This window comes from Haemaphysalis longicornis, unplaced genomic scaffold, assembly GCF_048455015.1.
Source record: "Haemaphysalis longicornis isolate Haplotype H1 unplaced genomic scaffold, Haemaphysalis longicornis Haplotype H1 scaffold_7, whole genome shotgun sequence".
In the NCBI taxonomy this organism is placed as follows: Eukaryota; Metazoa; Arthropoda; class Arachnida; order Ixodida; family Ixodidae; genus Haemaphysalis; species Haemaphysalis longicornis.
In genome coordinates, this window is record NW_027526422.1 from 9,135,058 (window position 1) to 9,154,969 (window position 19,912).

A 19,912-nucleotide genomic window follows, 5' to 3' on the forward strand; every position below is an offset into this window, starting at 1 on the left:
CAGTAACCTACTGCAGCTTCTGTAACTGGGGGCATCACATTTTTGTTTTATTCCAATCTTGCTGCTTCTGATATGCTACCATGGTTGCATTTAGTCATTTCACTTTGGTTCATCGCTGCAATAATTGTGCAGGCGATGTTTCGCAAACTTCTCACGTTGCTGACGAAGAGCAATTGGCATCATATACTGGCCTAATACGCGTCAAAAAGCTGCAAAAGATTTCATTTTAAATGCCAAAATCTGGGATGTTTGTAACCTTTCTGTGCTGAGTCGGGATGCTTCCCAATAAAATGAAGTTACGGGTTAAACATTCTTGTCATCCTGTGTGCAAAGCTGATGAAGCTATGTTTGACAGTTAGCTTGCAAAAACAAGAATGCAGACTGGGTGATCAGAGGTTAATGTTCATTCTGCAGTTGATTCGCTAATCTCCAATGAAATTGCTCATGTGCTCCGTCTTGCTTGAGTTAAAAACGCACAATTCGGCCAAATACGAAATTTCGCTTGCTCTTAGTGGGATATTGATGTTTTACGAGTTCGCTCGCCACACCAGGTGGAACGGAGTAATTCTCCCTTGGTGGCAGCGAACCGCATAGTGAAGCTTTGGGGCAATGCCGCGTCTGGCTTGTTCAGTTCCCCTCTGAGCTTGGGTGGTTGGGGTTTGAGCCTAGGGTCGTCGTCTTCCGTCAGCAGCGGTCCGACGAGTGCTCTGAGCTGTCGGAGTGGCTCGGCGTGCTGGATGATGATGATGATGATGACCAGGATCCCAGGCTGCAGGAGCTGCTGGGGCTCGGTGGTGTTGGCCGCCGGTACGGCACCGGTCGCTTGCGTGCACTGCACAGGCACAAGCCTCAGAGCCGGTTTACCCGACACGTGTCGCGAGGATTACCGAAGTGAAGCGGGAAACAGTAGTGGGCGAGTTGATATGCATACGCCGGGTATCAACTGACATAGATTAGGAAACCACCACTTTATGTACCATATGTACTCGATAATTTGTGGTGACATTAGGGCCTCTTCATTGTCATTCATTATGTATTACTCTGAATGAATTCAGCTAAGACAGTGATAAAGTGTCGTATATGGAACTGCAGTTTACCAGCACAGCTGGAAATTTGAAAAATTGGTGCTTTTTGTTGTAGTGTGCTACAAGACATGTATGCTGTGTAGGTGAAAAACAAAAAAAGCAGCCTGCAAAATCCAGCGCGATCGCAGCACAGATGCTATGCGTACAATTTAGAAAAAACGAATTCTTTGTGATGCGATTTTACTGTAGTCTCCAGAAACCGAAAAGAAAATAAAAGCAGAATTCATCGTCTATGATCATCTTTGAATGTGAAGCATTAGCGAGTTTTAGCTGACCGTTCTTCACGGTCCGCTCCGCTCCAATAGCAAGCGGGAGCACAGTTGTGCATGTGTGGCGCATTTGGCCGCAAGTGGCATTGGCTCCGGTTGCCGGAGCAGACCATCGAAAACGGTCGGCTAAAGCTCTATTATTTCACTTGCTGTAATTATTAGTACTTCAATGACTGGGGAGTTGGTAGGCATCAGTTTAAAGTAATGAGTCGTAACTTGACACAATAATGGGGTTCCAAATTGTGAAAACCGAGTTCAAGTAGGACAGTAGATTTAGTTTTTAGCTTCCAAGCATGTTGATATCGTGACATGCATCTCTGGTCACGTTGTGGTTTCCTATTCAACGTGCAGTTGATGGCCAGCCCCGGCCTTGTGGCCTTTTAATCCTGCAAATACCGATGTACTATCGCACTAAATGAAAATAGTCGATTATTGACAACATTGGGCACGCCTGCACACGGCAACAGCCCGAGTAGTAGTGCCAAGTGGAAGTGCACTTCTCTGATAAGCTCCAAAATCCTCAACTACATGTCTAGTGATCAACAATGCCGTTTGTAGATGGCCACCGCACTGTCTGAGGGAATAAGCCCACTGCAGCAAAGCCATGCAGTTCTCGCACTTTATTTGCGCAAACATGTTAGCATGCATGTACGGGACATTACGTTTGGGGTCACAAAACTTGCAATTTTCGCCCTTACTGGCAGCTAAGCTGTTGCCTCCACAAGAATTTTTGCATGCTCAAAGCTAAGTGGACATTTACTCGCTATTCGGACATATTTTATTTCTTTATATCATAGTATACCATATTGGGTGCTAGGCATGCCACTTTTTGTTCCTGAGCTCAGCCAAGCAAAAAGAGAAAAAAAAGCAGTACAGCAAACCCAAGCACGGGAAGTGGCCATCGTCAGCCTAGAGCCAGCAAGAGCACACACGTTACACTAAAGGACCGGTAAGGCAGGCATTTTTTTTTTTCTTCCACACACGGAATGAAAAAAAGGCAGGAAACCAAAAAAAGGAAAGGGGTTCCACCTGTGTCCGTCCTCTGCATTCCATGGGACTTGCTTGCAAACAAAAAAGGGCACGCCAAGGGTTAGCGGCGGCCCAACAGATGGGAGGGCCAACAAACACGGCAAAGGTGGGGGGGGTAAAACGCCAAGCTTCTCACAGCAAAAACAACCACCAGTGTCACCTAGAAGGCTGGTGCAAGGTGGTTCAATGACTGCACAAATAGGGAGCACCACCAGTTTCTAGCGCAGTGACCAACAACAGAGAGCCTAGTTGGCCCCTCGTAACCCCAGTTCCTGTCACAGCAGCTTGGAATCCTTACTGATGCTGCGATAGCAAGGTCATGTGACAACTGTGATGTTTGCAGTTTTCAAGGTCCACTTACTTGACCTCTTGCGAAGCGTACACACATTACAGTTCAAGAGAAGTTTTAATTACCTGCGTTGCAGGCCTGACTTACAAGGACCGCGAAGACAAAATACAACTTTGGTTCATTCAGGCGACTGTTTTGTCCTAATATAAGGAAGCCAACTTTAGCACCAAGTTCCAGCAATTGAACTACATAATAAGGAAAACAAACCGGTGGTGACTTTCTGGCTAGCGTCTCATTGAGCCCTTACAATGTCACAGGGACTTTAGTGCGACTGTCAGCCACGGACCGAAGCCACTGACAAGAAACCTGATTGTGCAACTGTTCTATTTACGTGATCGCGCCACTTGGATAACTGTGTTCTTAGTATTCCCCTAGTGACGTCACTGCCGACGATTTCTTCCTCAGTGAATGCAACCCTTAGGGCCGAGGTGGTGGTTGAGCAGGTGACAAAAGGCTAGTTCCTTCAAACAAAACAAAGTTGCATTTTGCCTTCGTGGTCCCTTTGAACTAGTTTGATCAGTGATACCATGGATGGTTTTGTGCCACAAATGGAAGGATATCACTATTCCTGTGCTAGTACTGCTCTCTATAGCAAGAGGACTCTGCTATGGTTAAATGATCACTTCTTTACAAGCTTTTTAAGGTGAACACACACGGTTGCCAGTGGCACTCTTAACTGTGTACATGGGCCACTTCAGTTCTAACACGTCCGATAGGTGTGGAGGTTAATAAGGCAGTATGTTGAAGGGCAACTAGCTCCAGTTACACTACTCTGCCAACCTGCTACCCATTGTATAATTGCTACCACTGGGCTAGTTATCTCCAGGTTTCAGAATACTGCTGGTGCTAGTATATACAGCACTGAAAATTTAGTTGTGCCTCGCAGAGTAGATCTAAAAGCAGGGAAAAGATGTCCAGAACAGAAAAAAGGTGTACGGAAAGACAGGTCTTCTATCATGCTTGTCAAGTGGTGCATCGAGGTCTGTTACAAACATCTTATGTGCAGCTAGAGGAATTGATTCAGCTTTATTCTGTGCCTAGTTTAGAGCAATTTGTGTTGTAACTATGTGGGTACCTTGCCACAGATCTTTGCCACTCGACCGCCGTGGCAACTTGGCATTACTGCCTCACACTTCAATAGTTTTGTTTTTGTGCATGATATATCATCTATGTATAGCAGAGGCCAATTTTTCTCTTGAGATAGGGCTTCATTACCCCTAATCAAAAGCAGGTGAGAAACAAACGCAAACGAAGTAAGAACAAAACAAAAAGACAACATAGGGGAAAACCATGATGTTTTATTACTTTCAAACCTTGCTTTGAATGGCGAGTGCATCGTATGATATGGCATCATCGTGCTACCTAAAAAGACAAACAAAAAGAACAGGAACAAACAGAAAAAAGTGTCCTGCATCCCTTTCCTGCTCCGCCCAGTTACAAAGAGATCTCCAAACATGTATACATTGAAAAGAAAGAAAGGCTTGATGGGGGCAAAAGCAAAAAGAAGTGGTTCATCTGGAGAGAGCAGGAAAGAGATGCCGTCAGGGAAAAAAAAAGAAGGGAGAAAAAAAAGGACGAGGGGGGGGGGGTCAAATGGTCGTGCGAGGGAGGTCACCGCCTCCGGCGACGATGGCTGCCGTGCCGAGAGCTGCTGCTGCGACTTCGGCTGCTGCTGTACCTCAGTTTAGCATCGGGAGCCCTGTGCCCAAACCAAGGAAGAGTGAACAACAACAAAGGGCGGGAATACAACTACAACAAAAGGAAATCAACAGAACAGCGCGGGTTCCCTGAAAGAAACAAGGTACTACATAGTGCAAAATGTGATGTCAAAACCCCAACGCTGCCTCCATTTGGCAGTTCTCCTGCCTGACGTGAGATATTTTAAATTTTTGCTGCATCTGACAGTGAAATTATGGCGATGTTCACAGCAGCTAAAGTCACAATAAGACTCCGCATAAGTAGGACTAGGATAGTGCTGCAGTTCAGCAAGTCAAAATGGCCTATGCGGAGTATGATCGAACATTACAGTGCAAGGCAAATGACTGGGCCTGGAGCATCATTCCTCGTAAGGGATGCAGCAACATGAAAACATGTTTCAAGCACTAATTATGCATGGGTAAGCAATGCCTTTTGCCTTTGAAGCTCATAAGCACACGGCAGCACACTAGCCCCACCCAAACAAGTAGCCACAGATGACACATTACACAGCCAATGGCCATCAACGATGACCGTGAGGCCTTGAAATTGGACAAGAGAAAAAACAAAACGGCAAGCAGAAAAATTAAACCTTTTTGACGTCAAACTGAAAAGGCAACAGAACTTGTGCAGAGGGAGAAAAAAGTGAGAAGATGATGCCACATGCAGAAAGCCACAACCACAGTGCAAAAAAAAAAAAAAAAAATGCGGAACCACAGTGCAAAAAAAAAAAAAAAAAGAGGAATGGACACAAACTGACGCAAAAAGAAAAGCAGGGAAGTTGAACGTGAGAAGTGCTGCTAAAGTATCACCCTCCTTTGCCGTATCTTGCTCGGTTACTAATGTGGCTAAAACTTGAGCTGTTGAAGTTTTTTTTTCCAAGCTAACATCAATTTTGTACTCTGATACCATCAACTTGTAGAGTGCTACTGCAACCATACTCTTGGTTGCAGCGAGGGCGGCTGCTTCATACATACACCCGTCATTTTTTTCATTGCATATTTTTGTGCTCTTAAAACACTGGTAACAGTGTGTACAGTAGTACCCGGTTGATACGTTCCCGGTTCATATGATTTCCCGGTTACGGTGCTCTTAATTGTGAAAACTAAGAATTCCCCATGGTACGTTTCTTCCCGGATAGTACGTTTCCCCTTTGCATTTTCTCCAAAAACGTATCGAGGTTTTAGTGTACTGGCAGATCCTCAAAGCTGCATGCTTATCAATATACACGTCCTGCTTCGTAATGGCTTCGCAAACTATGCAGTGAAGAGAGACAGCACCTGTGCACCCCCATCCCTGCTTTCCCTCAAAGTCCACAGAGCACCGGCTCCATTGATAAGGTGGACCCATCAAGGCCACGGTGCCACGAGGATTCTTTAGCAGGTCACCTAACATTCGGGGCATCGCAATTCCAATCACACCTGGTTTTCTGCAGTTCATTGCTCCACGCTGGTCTTTCCCGCATCCCTTCTTATCTAACCTCTTAAATAAAAGGAGTGCTGCCTAACGCTTGTCCAGTTCACTTGTACACCCATCCTTCAGTTTGCATTTTTGTTGTTCCCAAAGTGGCATGCCAACTTTCCCAACCACAAGACTTGCTAAATGACAGGACATGCTGGGGAGGTGCAGCAGAGTGAAATGGCAAAGTGAACATCTGTCGTGCAACGTCGGCACCACTTCCACATCAGTTGCCGCTCCCGTCAGTCTTAAACTGCAATAGACACTGGCATACTAAAGAAGTGTGCATGTGAAACCACTTTGTGTTGCCTCCCTCCATCCCCAGTCCATTTACCTGGTGATGCGCCTCTTATCTAGAAAGCTCGGAGACCCTTTGCGGCGCGGAATGGAGGGACTACGTGCATACGACCTCGAACGAGACGACGCAGACCTCGAACATGACCTGCAAAGAGCGGTGGTCGGCAGCAGCGGGTCACGGGGTGCCCCTCCACACCCGCCGCAGCCGCACACATCCTTGGCAACACCTTTGGCTTGGCTTGACTTCCTTTGTCCATCGAACACTCAATGATCGAAAGCTGGTCCGGTCCAGGGGTGCCGCGCCGACGTAGTGCCCTCCCCTCACTTGCATTCCCCTCCTTTTTTGTGTGTGTGTTGGCAACTCTTCAGTCAGAGTTAACTCTGCCACTCGTCCCATTGAACTACCCCTCTCCCCTTTATTGCAGCTTCAACCCCCCCCCCCCGCACCACCTAGCCTCGCAGTTCACTCGGCTGTCTTTGGCGCTGCTATACATGCATGATAGTTATAGTTCTAGATGGCATAGCTGCTTCTTAACTCTTTCGCGACTGCGCCATAGGCCATTGTTCACAAGTGAACGATGATTTTCAAACCTCCCGCAAAAACTAAAAACGGCGCTATTCAGACAACTGACGCCATCTGGCATGTTCATGGGAAAACCCTTTTTCAGTTTCGTTGCCGTTTGTTTACATTTCGCATGGGTAGACGGCATCGCGAGTGAAATTTGAACTGAAGGTAGCGGCGAGTTGGGTGAAAATGGCGTCCTGTTTCACTGCACGCTCTGCAAAGGCGGACAGCGGTTGCAGGGACTTCAGCCACTGCTACTGCTGATTTTTTTTTACCCCAGCAGCAGTGATGACTCCAGCAACAATGTGGATTCTTCATATTTTAGTTCTGATGAACACCCCCCCCATTCATTCAACAGCCTCAGACTTTGGCAGGTGCTGCCAGGGAAGGTTCATTTTTTTACTTTGCGCAGTATTTATAAACAAAATGTGCCTAACATCCAACGACTGCGGTATTACTTTCATGTGTAGGGTCTGGACAATGTGCGACGGGGATATTTTAGCCAAATGCACCGCGCCGTATCACGTTATCACTTTCAATATAGCCTGGCACTCGTGTAAAATTAGCGCTGCGGAGCGACGCGCTGCTTCTCAAGGGTGATAATTTTTTTTCTTGTTTACCGCTGCAGTGATAAGGTTTGTGTGAGAACACAAACAAGCATGCTTGGATACATATTTTAGAGAAAGAGAGAGAATAAACATTTATTATTTCCTAGTAGACCGACTGGCTCTCGAGTGGCTTCACGGAGTGGCACAGCCGTCAGGGCCGTTAGTGAGCCCGCAAAAATCTAGAACTTAGTGTACAGCATTGATGTATATATTGGATCGTAGCTTAGGAACGTAGAAACATTTTGCATATCTTCGAATTCCTAAAGTAATTTTTAGGCTCAGTAAAATTGCCTATTTGTGTTTTGTGTATACTTTTCTTGCGCATTTGTTTTTTGTTTCATTGACCAATAAACTCTCAATAATTACACCTCTCAGAAAACTGTTACGTGTTTGAAAAAAATCTATAAGCTACAATTCCATGCATAGCAATGCTAAATGTGTCCAGTAGCTCAAGTTTTCTGGAAGCACTCAAAATTGGCTATTTTTCCGCAGTCGCGAAAGAGTTAAGCTAACACTTCTCTAAATTTGACACAGAGCTGTTTTTAACAATGCATGGTGGTGTCCAAAATGCTTTTCCTCCACTTGCTTAACGACCCCGCTTTCTTGGCATGAAAACTGCGTTCAAATCTTCGTCGATAAGGAACAGCAATTTGGCCGCCATGCAAAGGCTAGGGGCAGGCAAATGAACACTGGGAAACGTTTGTCGGCAGTGGGTTAGTACGAGGGTCAAGTAACGAATGAGGAAAGAAGACAGAAGCAGAACTGGCACTCGAGAGTCACCAGCAAAGGTTATGCCAGGATGTGGGCGGGCAGCCGGGTTAGATTGCACAAAACACCATCAGCAAAGCAGACAGTTCACGAGCTGAAGATGAGAGAGAGATTTGCCTCAGAGCTCGGTCACGGTTCAGCAGGCTCACAAAATGACATCCACGCAAAGCTACGTAGCTCACACAAAAGCATAAAGGCAGTTCACAGACACTTATCTTGCTTGCAACACCGCCAGCAAGGCATGGTTCACTTGCCGAGCTGCTACAGAGATGCCGGTTCGCTGAATTAAGCCCAAGTGTCAACAAAAATCATTAAGGAAAACAAAATTTACGACAGACAAGCTTATTCGATGCATGTTGAAAACTTGCAGCCATTGAAGGCTTACAGAGCATAGGAGCAACAACTAGCTGCAGCTAACAGCATTTTGGTTTGGTTCACTTTTGAAATAACCCGAGAGCTAATCTATCTACACGCTTAGTAATTCGAAATGGCTAATACAAATACGATACCACAATACTTCCAATCAACCGACTGGGAAAGTGTTGTAGCACTAAAAAGTGAAAGAAGTAGACTAAGCATGATTGGCTTCACTGCCACTATGTGGTTCATAGTTCGGCCAGGTGTTTGCCTGTTGGAAACCACAGTTATTGCCAGTTTGTAGTTGGCATTAAAAGCTACTTATACATGATTGCATGTGACCACAGACACACTAGTGACAGACAAGCACCCATAGCCGTGTTTCGTTGCTTCACTAGTGTTACATGTAGTAGAACCTGTTGATTTGTTCCGAGATAATGCATTCTCCTGGCAGTAACATTGTGAAAGCTGTCTGCTATACATTCAGATACTGCATTTTCCCAGATCATGTTTTTTTACTTCGGGGGTACCCTGCAAGACAATGTCAATGAGAGGCCTCTTTTGTTTGCCACTTTGGACTGCTCCGAACTGCTCCAAAGCAGCTCCATATTTCATTTGCCCATAGAATTTCTGTGGATGGAGCAGTTTTGGACTGTTTAGGAGCTGCTCTGGGCAGGCAAATAAGAGAAACCACGGTGAACACCAGTATTCAGCTGTGAGTTTCAGCCATAGGCAAGGAGGCTAATCAAACATGTAGCAGAAAAAAAAAAGTTTTTGCCTGCGAGCTCACCTCGAGCTCCGCGAATAGCTCCGACTGCTGTAGGAGCGGTCTCGCGAGCAGCTCCGATCATGAGACCGCGAGCGCCTGCGCTCCGGGGTGCGGGATCTGTAATCGGCAGGTTGGCCATCGTGGTGGCACCAAAGGGATAAGGTGTACGGAAGAGGGGGAAGTAAGGAAGACATCGGGGTTTGGGCAGACGTAAAAAGGCAGTGGTGGAGCAGGAAAAAAAAAAGACGGGAAGGTTGTTGGGGGTGGTATTGGGGAGGGGAGCACAAATCAAGGAGTCAGCTCAGATCACCACAGGAATGTCAAAATGTGCACATATTTTAGCATTGGCTGCACTTTGCCTCCAGGAACACAATGACATGCCCGGTAGTTTTGCGTACGGCTTCCCTGGACGCTAACTGATAAGTTCACCACCTCCATGCAGTGTGCTATGAATGCTAATAAGTGTACAGGAAAGTGCTGGCAGCGTGCGGGAGCAAGTAATTAATCCAGGTGTTTGACAAGTCCTGGCTGAATGCACTGCTGTGCGACCGCAACAACCAAGTTTGTCTCATCTTTGCTTTCATGCTTGCCTGTCTGTGCCGTTTAGGTGTTAGTGTGCTGACTGCTTGCATGTGCCAACTAAGATGACAGTGATTCAACACACCCTCCCCCCTTCACTGGCCAATGCCAGCCCAGCCACACTGCAAGGAGGGAAGACAAGCAACAGCAATCCCCTCGTCCTGGCTTCCTCACTAGAGATGCAACGTGCACCTTGCAAAGTCAATTTTTACACATATGGTACCAGGCACTTGATTAAGGTGCTGAGAATGAGGCCAAATTCCATGAGTGCTGTCATTGTTTAGAAAAATGGTGATAGCTTCCAAGCAGGATGACTCTTGCCAAGAGCTGCACATAGCCCCCACAGTGCATCTGTCCAATCCTGTTGGCATACGTCTGCTTTTGACAGGGACACACCTGTTAACCTAAACTGGCAGACCAATAGTGCAAGTTACCTAGCAAGTCACGAGTATAAGTGACACCCTTGCAATGGTGTACTACGAGGCCCAGTGCAATACTTAGCAGCTTACATGTGCGTGCATACAAAATTTAGCTTTCAACAACTTGCGCTGGTTTCCCCAGTGCATAATTTCTAAATGGCAATGGGAGCCAAAAGCAATAACACAGGCTCATGGCATTAAATGCGTTATTTTTTTTTTAAGAAAAGAAAACCTTGTATCTTGCTTACGCCAGGTCCCAAGAGATTTAGCTAAAACAACTCAGATTGCAAAATGGGAAAGAAATCCTGAAGGATGTGTGTGATACCTGAAAACAAAAAAAGAAAGGTGCAATATGCCCAAACAACAGGCCCTGAAAACAAAGGAGTTCTTTTTTTTTTTCCCCAAAGGAATTGAAAGATCACAGAGTAAGATGAAATAGGCCAAGTGTGTATTTTATAAAGAACCACATATTCTATGCTCTGCAATGCATTTCTTTCGTTATGATGTGCTACATTCCCTCTTCAGGAGACTGAATCCATGCCTTGTCCAACAAAATGATACTGTTTCTCATTAGCAGAAGGACTGTGCTCATTCTACTTTAGACATTCTACTCTGCGGTCTGCTCACAGAAAACTGTTACTCTTTAGAAATGGAATCTGCATTCTTGCTCTTAATACTTGCCCAATACTGAGAAAATCTTGTGAGCAGTGTTATGCCATCCCATCCATCATCATTCTGCACAACGCAGGGTCGTTCCATGGTTAGCGAGGTGCATGTCACGATGACAGCCTGTTATGACGCATGTGTACCTACAATAAAATTCCTCTAAGGCTGTCAACACGCAATGCGTTCTAACGTACTCAAGCTAAGATTTGCATTCCTCAAAAGTGGCACAGGGGTATTAAACATTCGCGGAAGCCCGAGGACTCACTTGCGATAAGAGTTGTAGGTTGGAGAGCGCGAATCCCTCCGGCGACGGCGCGGCGAGTCCCACGACGCATGGCGCCGACCCCTGCTCCGCGACCTGCGGTTTTACGAGGTGAAAGGTTCATCTTCAGTACACACTGCAGGAGTGGGCACTGCTGCCACCTTTCCCCTGTATAGAAATGCAGCTGCTGAGCATTTCTGTGCTGCTCAAGTGGCACGACAACACAGAAGATGAAAGCAATTTTGTACGGTGCTGTTGTGGGAATCCTGGTGCCCGAGCCATTGCGCGATCGCTAGGTTTGTGCCATTTCGCGGCACTTTTCCCCTCTCTCCTTGAAATGCCGGCTCGTCTCAGCGCCACTGTGTAGAGCCGAGCCGTCTTCTCAAACTCCTGCCTGAGCTGAAGGCTGCAGTGACTGTTGCGAGTGACTGTCGCGCAGCAGGTGCTCTGCCCTGGTAGTGGAGCTAACCTCACCTCACTGGCCCGTTTGAACGATTCCCGAACTCCCCCCTTTCGCCGGGACGCGAACGCGCGCCCTGTGCGGGGGTCCGTTCGGGGGGACGTTTCCAAGACGCCGGAGGTATGTGACGCTTTCTTTACCAGCCGGCTGCAACTCTGTTGCGCCGGTGAAAGCCCACCAGCCCTCCCGGCTGCCGGCCCGTGCCCTATAGGCTGCTCCTGTTGTCCCTACACTTGCATGTAGTAAGGCCGTACCTACCACTCGACGATCACGCCGTGCGCGCCTGTGAGCGAACGGGTCGCGTCTCCCTCGCTGCTGCGAGCCGCGCCCCGGATTCTGCCCTGAGTGACTGAAGAGCCCACCGGCTCTGCACCGACGACGCGCACGCTTGCGCGTGGCGCCCCATCGCCCCGTTCACCTCAAGGGAAGTACGTACTTGTACTGCAAATCATGTAACTGGGACGTTGGTGTAAAATAAACGTCTTCCCTCCGTACCCTGGGCATATTCCTTTGTCGCCCTTACTCCACCTGCCCAACAGAGGCGGTGTTGAGTTGGCGCGACGGCGCTTCAGTTTCATGAGCGTGCTCAGTTAGCTCGAACCCACGGTGGTTCCTCGCAGTGCGCATGAGTGCCTGCCTTCCGCAATGCCAGGGTTGTGCATATTGTGAGGTGGAGAGACCAGTGTCGAGTACGCACCCTTGCTGCCTCGTCTTCAGTGCAAACAATGAAGACACATTCGCCCAGAAAAGTATGTAAAAGTTGGTTACGGAACTGTGTCTCATTTTGTCCCATGAATCAGGAGAACAACTTGTTTCATTTCTCCCTCCAGGCATCAATGCCTGCCATGCATTCCAGCACGACTAACACAAGGGGCTGCTTAGAACCAAGTTACACGCTTCGCAAACAACTCTACCTGCAACAACAGAAGATGTGTTGAAACAACTTTCGTTTCATTTCTTCTCCCCCCCACACAGTAAGAGGTGCTCAATGAAGGATCCAGCAGTATTTCACCCCTTCGGAGGTGGAAACGGGCACAAGGAAAGTGGGGAAGCATTTTGCAGGTTAGGTTGTTCCTACTACGATGCAACATCAGGTGTGACAAAGTGCAGTTCAGCCAGCTTCAGCTACATTCATATCAATGCACCAGGAACAATACTCCAGTAAAGCGAGTTAGTGAAGACGAGCTTCGGCGATTGTGTTTTTACCTCGAGCGCGACCTTGAACTGGCCACGCGAGGTGTAGAGCGAGCTGTGTGTCCATTGGGCTGCTGCTGTTGCTGTTGCTGCTGCTGCTGCTGCGGCGGCGGCGGCGGAAGCTTGGGAGAGGGAGGCCCATCCTGAGGGCTGCTGCTCTCCTTCGATTCCTTACGGCCCCTGAGCAGAGACGAAAGGGAGAAAACATTGAGACGGCTGAATGCACTCGACAAGGGACGAGAGACACAAACGCCGAGACCCCCAATGTGGACAAAACAAGCACAACAGCTGTCACCAAGCACACGGCTGGCAGAATGATTCTTAAAAGCACTGTTCATCTCAAGACTCATCGTCACTGGAGGGCTAGCTAAAAAGATGGACACTCTAGCTCAAACAGAACATGCTTCCCAAAAAATTAAAGCTGTTCCACTTAACGTGAAAGCTGACGGAAGTTCAGAGAGTGATTCGCCATAATGGGCTGTAGCGCCATTATCCATTCACTGTTACCACCCAAAGGAATTAAAATTTCTCGCCTCCGTAGTGTTCGCACGCCACTGCCTGAAACAGTGCCAGCAGGAGTTCTGTTCTTTTTGTGCTTGCTTTCCCTCCCACACGTGCGTGCCAGCATCGCACTGCCACTTTTTTTCGCTTACTATCGCGAAAACCAACCCAACGAGCGTTCCAAACTAAATGAATGCGGGTGCTGCCGGTTAATTACATATATTTTGCCTCAAATGTACCTGCAGTTTTCTTTGCGATAAACAACGGGGAGATGTATGACAAGCGCCAGTGTTTCACGAGTTTCAAACAATTGTGACTATTTAAACCGTTTGATTTTCGAAGTCTCTGGTGGACGCCCTACGACCTGGCAGTCTGTGTCAACACTACTCCGTGGCCCTCTATGAGCCAAGCTTTGACAGAAGGAAAAGGCAACTGATATTTAGTAAAAATTCCTGAGATCAAGCAATGAGTGCCCACGCCTTAAATCAGAGTTCAATGTGTCTAGACTCATTCACGATAGGGCACACTAATTATTTAAGTATCATAAAAAAATTCCTAAACACAAACAATGCACACTACAATGCAATCATTGCTTTGAGCATGTGAAATGCTCGAAGTTTATCAGTTCAAAGCTTACTAGAGGCTGTTCAATGTACTTATTCACTAATCTGTAAGATGAAAAAGATAAAAAATAGAATAAAAAATAGAATAAAACAGAAGTTCAATAGAAAAAACATTTGCAGAAAGACAATATATACAGGCTTCAGCCTTAACAACCAGTGAAACAAAAACCACCGCAGGGATTGGCTACGCACATTGGCACAGTGGGCGAGCCTGTTCAGAGGGCCTAACCTGTCGTTAAGTGCAGCCTCTTGCTGTCCATTGTCCTGGTTAGTCTTTTCCTTGTCCTTGCCAGTCTTGCTGGGCTTCGCCTCCTTCCTGTCCTTGACGGCCTCCTTGGCCCGACGGCGCTCAGCCTCTCCAGTGCGGGAAGCCTTGCTCGGCCTACGCACACAGGGAGTGCCACACAACAGCACAGGTTAGGCCCAGCCACGCGGTCGCTACGCCAGGGAAAAGGGCAATGAAAACTGCAACCATACCGAGCTCAAATGCAGCAAAGCAGATCGTGTATCGCTCGTCAACTCTTGCTTGCTAGTCCATTCCCGTGTGAACCACATTTGCAAGCACAGTTCCTTTTACATTGCTGAATCATGTGATTTGGTTATGTCAGAGGTATTGTCATTTTGATCTCGATGCAATGCGCTTGCATTTGTGATGTGCAAAAAACACTTTTCCATTACAGCTCTCTCAACCACAAAATGTTAACGAGAGTGATTTGATGTCTTTTTCGGAGGCACAAACACGACAGTGATCCCCCCACAGGTTATATAGCCCCCAGCCTGTTGAGCTACACAAAGACATTACCAGCCGCTGAATTCGAACACCTAACATGATGATGGAAATTTTAGTTTAATCTTGGTGGGGGGAAAAAAATAGTGTAGAGATTTACAACTTTCTAAGGCCCAACTCACCAAAACCAGAGAACCGATCGTACTGCAGCATAATGTTTAATAATGCAACCTTGTTTTTCCCCAACATAAATCATGTGCCTAAAACATTTGAAACATTCAAAGCAATTATCGAGATTTCAAAAAAGATAAAGCAAACAAGATAACAAAAAATATAAGACTTACTATATGACTGCATTTTACTAGCGAAAACTAGACATCGACGAAGAAGAAGTACACAGGACACTTGCTAGACTACAACTGAAATTTTACTTAGCATCAGAGAAACGAAGAAAGATAACATATCACCACGACCTACCCCTACACATCCCCACACACGCCAGCCTATGTGTCACACATGCGCCCTCGTAGGTAGCCTATCTCCTTATCTGTAAGAAAGATTGAAGGGGTGCTCACACAATTAGCTCCTTCCCTGTAGATATGAAATGCCTCGTTAATCTCGCGACTAGTTTGGTCACGTCCAGATCCTAACACACGTGTACTTCTGTGTACTTCTTCGTCCGTGTCTAGTTTTCGCTAGTAAAATGCAGTCAGATAACCAACTAGCCCAACTTTTAACTGTGAGACTTACTATAGGTGTGCAGACTGACATTCTTGACTAACTGGCTGACTGAAACTGTTTATTTGATTAGCAATTTTGCCAAGCATTGGTCAGTCCACTTTGCAGGTGTGCCCTACTTATGTAGGCACACTCTTCGTCAAAAGTTTCAGGCCACGCCAACAGGCAATCAGTCACAAAGAATTCAACACGAGTTTTCGTCTTGAGTGAGACTGAAATCCTTCTTACTGTAATCAAATATGTAACTCAGTCACACTGGTGCGTTAAGCTTTTGCTGCAAAGGTTCAGAAGCCTTTCATGTGGTCTAAAAACTTTTGACAACGACAGTCATGTACACAGAGCAACATACCTGTCCATGACAGCGCTTTTGTACAATCGGCATCAAATGAAACGCAAACATGAAAATATCAACCTGAACGCACAAATAGTGCGATTTCTTTCCATGCAAGCCAAAATGACACGTGGCTTAGTTACAAAAACAAAGTTGGGAAGTGTGGATTTCCAAATATACCAATAGCATGCCATTTTATGAACTCTACGAACAGCATTTTTCAATTTTGCAAGTTCTGGTTCATATTTTCATGTTCGCGTTTCATTTGACGCCGATAGTACCCTCAGCCTTATCCTACAATACGCAAGTGGGATTTGAAAACTTCTGGGGCATTCTGAAGTCTAAGCTCAGCCCTTTCGTCCCCAACATTTTTGCACAAGGTTTGTTTCAGAAATTTTCAGATATAGCTAGTTGAAGTTAACTTAATGTTATAGATAGGTGTGTTGTGCATTGTACACTAGAACACAACTCAGTTGGGCCATAAATACATTGTTCTGTGACTGTCAGCTCCTGGAACTCATAGGTTAGAGCACTGCACGGGCCGGAATTTCTAGGCCCGGCCCGACCCGGCCCGGTAGAGACACGGCCCGGGCCCGGCCCGGGCCCGACAAGTTTTCAAAACGGGAGCCCGAGCCCGGCCCGAGCCCGACAAATTTTTATAATGTGAGCCCGAGCCCGGCCCGAGCCCGACAAAAATTTAAAATAGCAGCCCGAGCCCGACCCGAGTCCGGTAGAATTTAAATGAAATAAGGCCGTGCCCGCCAGACTTTCTAAGTATCAGCCCGAGTCCAAAAGGCTATAAACATGAGCCCGAAAACGTTTGCTGTTTTTAACCTAAAAGCGTAAGCATAAAGCGACTACATAAAGCAATGAATGGGAAATACTGTGATCACAATAATATAATTAGGATTTTGTTAGTGTTGACTCAACAGACTACGTTTACGTACATTTACTGCTGGAATATTTGACAGCATTTTGCTTTTACTATCTGTTGCTAAAGGAACTCGGAGATTGCGCCACGGGTTCAATTCGGGTTCATACACGAACGCGCCTGAAATTTGAGCAGATGACGTGTCCACTTTCATGACTTCATTTCTGTTTTTTCCTTCGAAGATGAAGGCAGCATTCTTTTGTCTGCGTTTGTTTTCTTTTCTGCCTTGAATCATGGTTTTAAAACTTTTTATCCGAAACATTGGCTCTGCTTCGAAAATTGGTCCCCGAAAATATATGCACGGTTGTGACTACCGCCCATACGAAAACATGTGGGCGTCCGGCGTTCCTACTTTCAGCAAAAGAATGGGGATGTGCGGACCTTGAAGGCAGCAGCTGATGGCAACAAATCTTGTCTGCCTTGCCTCGACATTTTTGGGTGACAACTTGCTTTCCGAAGTGGAGGAACCGCTTCAGTAGGGTTTGGTTTCGCCCTCCACGGACCCGTACCATCCCGACGACGCTGCGGCCGCGCATGTGCGCTGTGACTGATCCATTTATTTTGTTCGACGATGACTTCGAGTTCAACGACGACTCTCCCACTATGCTGCCCAGACTGTCTGTTTTATAATTGATGTGAAGGCTTTCTGAGCAGAATCGTCTATTTATCATGTTTTTTTTAACGGCGCCATATTGACATTGCACTTCGCTTTTTTTTTCTTTTCACTTAACCTCAAATATCAATGGGAAAACTTCTTGCTATCAACAATTTAGAATTAGCGTCACAACACTGCCGTGCCTCAGGCACTGCTCGGGCCGGCTCGGGCCGGCAAGGCCCGAAACATTTTTCGTTCAAGCCCGAGCCCGGCCTGGGCCCGAGAAAATGTGTGCTACCCGGCCCGAGCCCGGCTCGCGGGCCGGGCCGGGCTCGGGCTTTCGGGCCGGCCCGGGCCCGTGCAGTGCACTATCATATTCCCGGCCGCGGCGGCCGCTTTTCTGATGGAGGCGAAAAGCAAAAACGCCCGTGTGTACGAGATTTCGGCGCACGATAAAGATCCCCAGGTGGTCAAAATTAATCCGGAGCTCTCCACTACGGCGCGCCTCATCGCCTGCGTTGCGTCGGCGCGTTAAACCCCAAAATCAATCAAAATCAAGTGCACTATCATAGGTGGCACTTTAAAACAATACAATAAAAGAAGCTCACTTTTTCCGGACTTCCTCTTCTTCCTCGGAGGAGCTCGGGGACAGCTCGGAAGAAGACTCGTCGGTGGAATCCTTCTTGGACTTGCGCGATGGCCGCTTCTTGCTGCCGGATGATGATGCCTTGGCGTGCTTCTTGCGCCGGCTCTTGGGTGGCGGGGCCTCGTCCTCAGAGTCGCTGCTCGACGAGCGTGCTGGCCGCACCTTGCGGCCGCCACTGCTGCGAGGCGGCGGCGGTGGCTCTGACTGGCTGCTGTCACTCTCGCTCCGAGGCCGGCGGCGCTTGGAGGAAGAGTCCGACGTCAGCGCCCCCTTCTTCCGACGGGGCTCCGGGGGCTCTTCATCCTCCTCATGCCGTCGCTTCTGCACAAAGCACGCGAAACCGCAAGCACCACACGTCAGTTTCGAAGGATCGCAGTGTGCGATGGCCTGTTGGGCACGGGAATTTGTTCCTTCAAGTGCATTTCTGGATAGCTCAAAGACCTTACTTGAGAAAAAGAAGAAAACAAGCGGCAGCCAAAGGATCGCACGTGAGGGACAACGTGTGATGCCCTGTTGTGCACGAAAATTTATTCCCTGCAGTGCATTTCTGGATCTCATGGTCTTTGGGAGAAGAAAGGTGCCGAGATCACAAGGCCACATACTACATCCTTATTTCTCCTCCACACCATTCAGCTTTACATTTACTATGTAGAAAAAAATCTATCAAATTTGTAAAAAAAAAGCAGCGAATGCATGAGGAAAGATGCCATGTTGCTGAGCTCCTCAGATGGTGGTACAGGTTGCGAAGGGAAGACCAGTGCTGTTGGTGTGATTGTGTTTCACACTTTAATATGAAGCAGCTAAAGACAGCCCACAAGTAGAGAAGCCGTTGTGATCTTACCAAGGAGTGCATGTATAACAGCCTACTCAATAACCTTCTAAAAATACCTGACAAATTGCAGCTAGACCCTGTAACATCGGGTACACATATTTCAAATTAGACCGCACTGGTTTTTGAAGCCCCACAGCATAACGATTGCAGCCTGTAAATTTCAATACTAAAATGGCAAAAATGAGTCGAGTCTACAGGCAACAAGAGCTGGCGCACACCAATTTGCCTGATTTATCACCGTATACGGAACACAAAAGCAGCAGGAATTGGCTAAGTAATTAAATCAACAAAGCTGCATTTGGTTCTCTGGCAAAGCCTACTTCGCAGGTATGGTGTGAAGGCTAGAGCACAGCAGATGACGCGAATCGGTCACAAACAGTGAAAAAGTAGGCGTCACTGCTTCACACACACCAGGGCGGCTTAATCTCACGCGTCCCTTTCCTTCTTAGCATCGTAGCTAATTGTTCCACCTTGACCGAGCATTTATTTTCATGTCGACTTGAAACAGATGTGATATTGAGTGTAGGTTTTAACACACCAATGCAACGCAGGCGATGAGGCGTGCCGTAGTGGAGGGCTCCGGATCAATTTTGACCACCTTTGACATGTGTTGTTTTTGCTCTTCACCTCCATCAGAAAAGCGGCCGCCGTGGCCGGGAATCGAACCCGCGTCCTCGTGCTCAGCAGCACAACACCTTAGCCACTGAGCCACCACGGTGGGTCGACTTGAAAGATAAAGCCCACTTGCATCAAGTTACGAAAACATTTTCTGCGGAGTAACACCCGTTCCAACTATATCTTTTCACTCGTTCCTTCAGGAAGCGGCCAAAGAGAAATATCAGTTGAACGTGGCTGTGTTCCCAGACATGATACAGTGCAGAGGCTGAGTGCACCTGCACTGGACAGCGAGACACAAAGCTGGCCTTTCATAAGGCATACTTTGGCAGTCTGTGCCAAAGTACGCTAAGCTAAAGTACAGGAGTGATCTTTTGCCCCCACAACGTACCTGTATACAAAACGTTCTCGGGGCACTTAAGGCTGCTTGCGGGCTTTGACAGTGAAAGCCTGGTGACACGCATCCACTTTCGACGGGGCGGTTCCAGCTCCGGCCATACTACTCCAGTGGGTACCTTGCATATATGTGCCCGTCCATTGACAC

At 47.3% G+C, this 19,912-nt stretch overlaps 1 protein-coding gene across 12 annotated transcripts in view; it reads right to left on the bottom strand.

The window, feature by feature from the left end:
• Positions 1-14: 14 nt before the first annotated feature.
• The window catches only part of LOC144144445 (uncharacterized), a 92,303-nt gene continuing 72,405 nt past the window's right edge, over positions 15-19,912 (bottom strand). For 6 of the 12 annotated variants that reach the window (XM_077675884.1, XM_077675885.1, XM_077675883.1 and 3 more), the window contains 8 exons: positions 17,884-18,242; positions 14,183-14,335; positions 12,842-13,009; positions 11,179-11,271; positions 9,271-9,366; positions 6,220-6,327; positions 2,384-2,415; positions 15-832 (listed from right to left, as the gene is read on the bottom strand). In XM_077675884.1, coding sequence (XP_077532010.1) covers positions 666-832; positions 2,384-2,415; positions 6,220-6,327; positions 9,271-9,366; positions 11,179-11,271; positions 12,842-13,009; positions 14,183-14,335; positions 17,884-18,242 — 1,176 coding nt within the window. In that variant the 3' untranslated portion in view covers positions 15-665. Of the gene's footprint in view, positions 833-2,383; positions 2,416-4,010; positions 4,432-6,219; positions 6,328-9,270; positions 9,367-11,178; positions 11,272-12,841; positions 13,010-14,182; positions 14,336-17,883; positions 18,243-19,912 lie in introns of those variants that run through there. The other 6 variants (XM_077675895.1, XM_077675886.1, XM_077675888.1 and 3 more) reach the window with 5 other exon arrangements.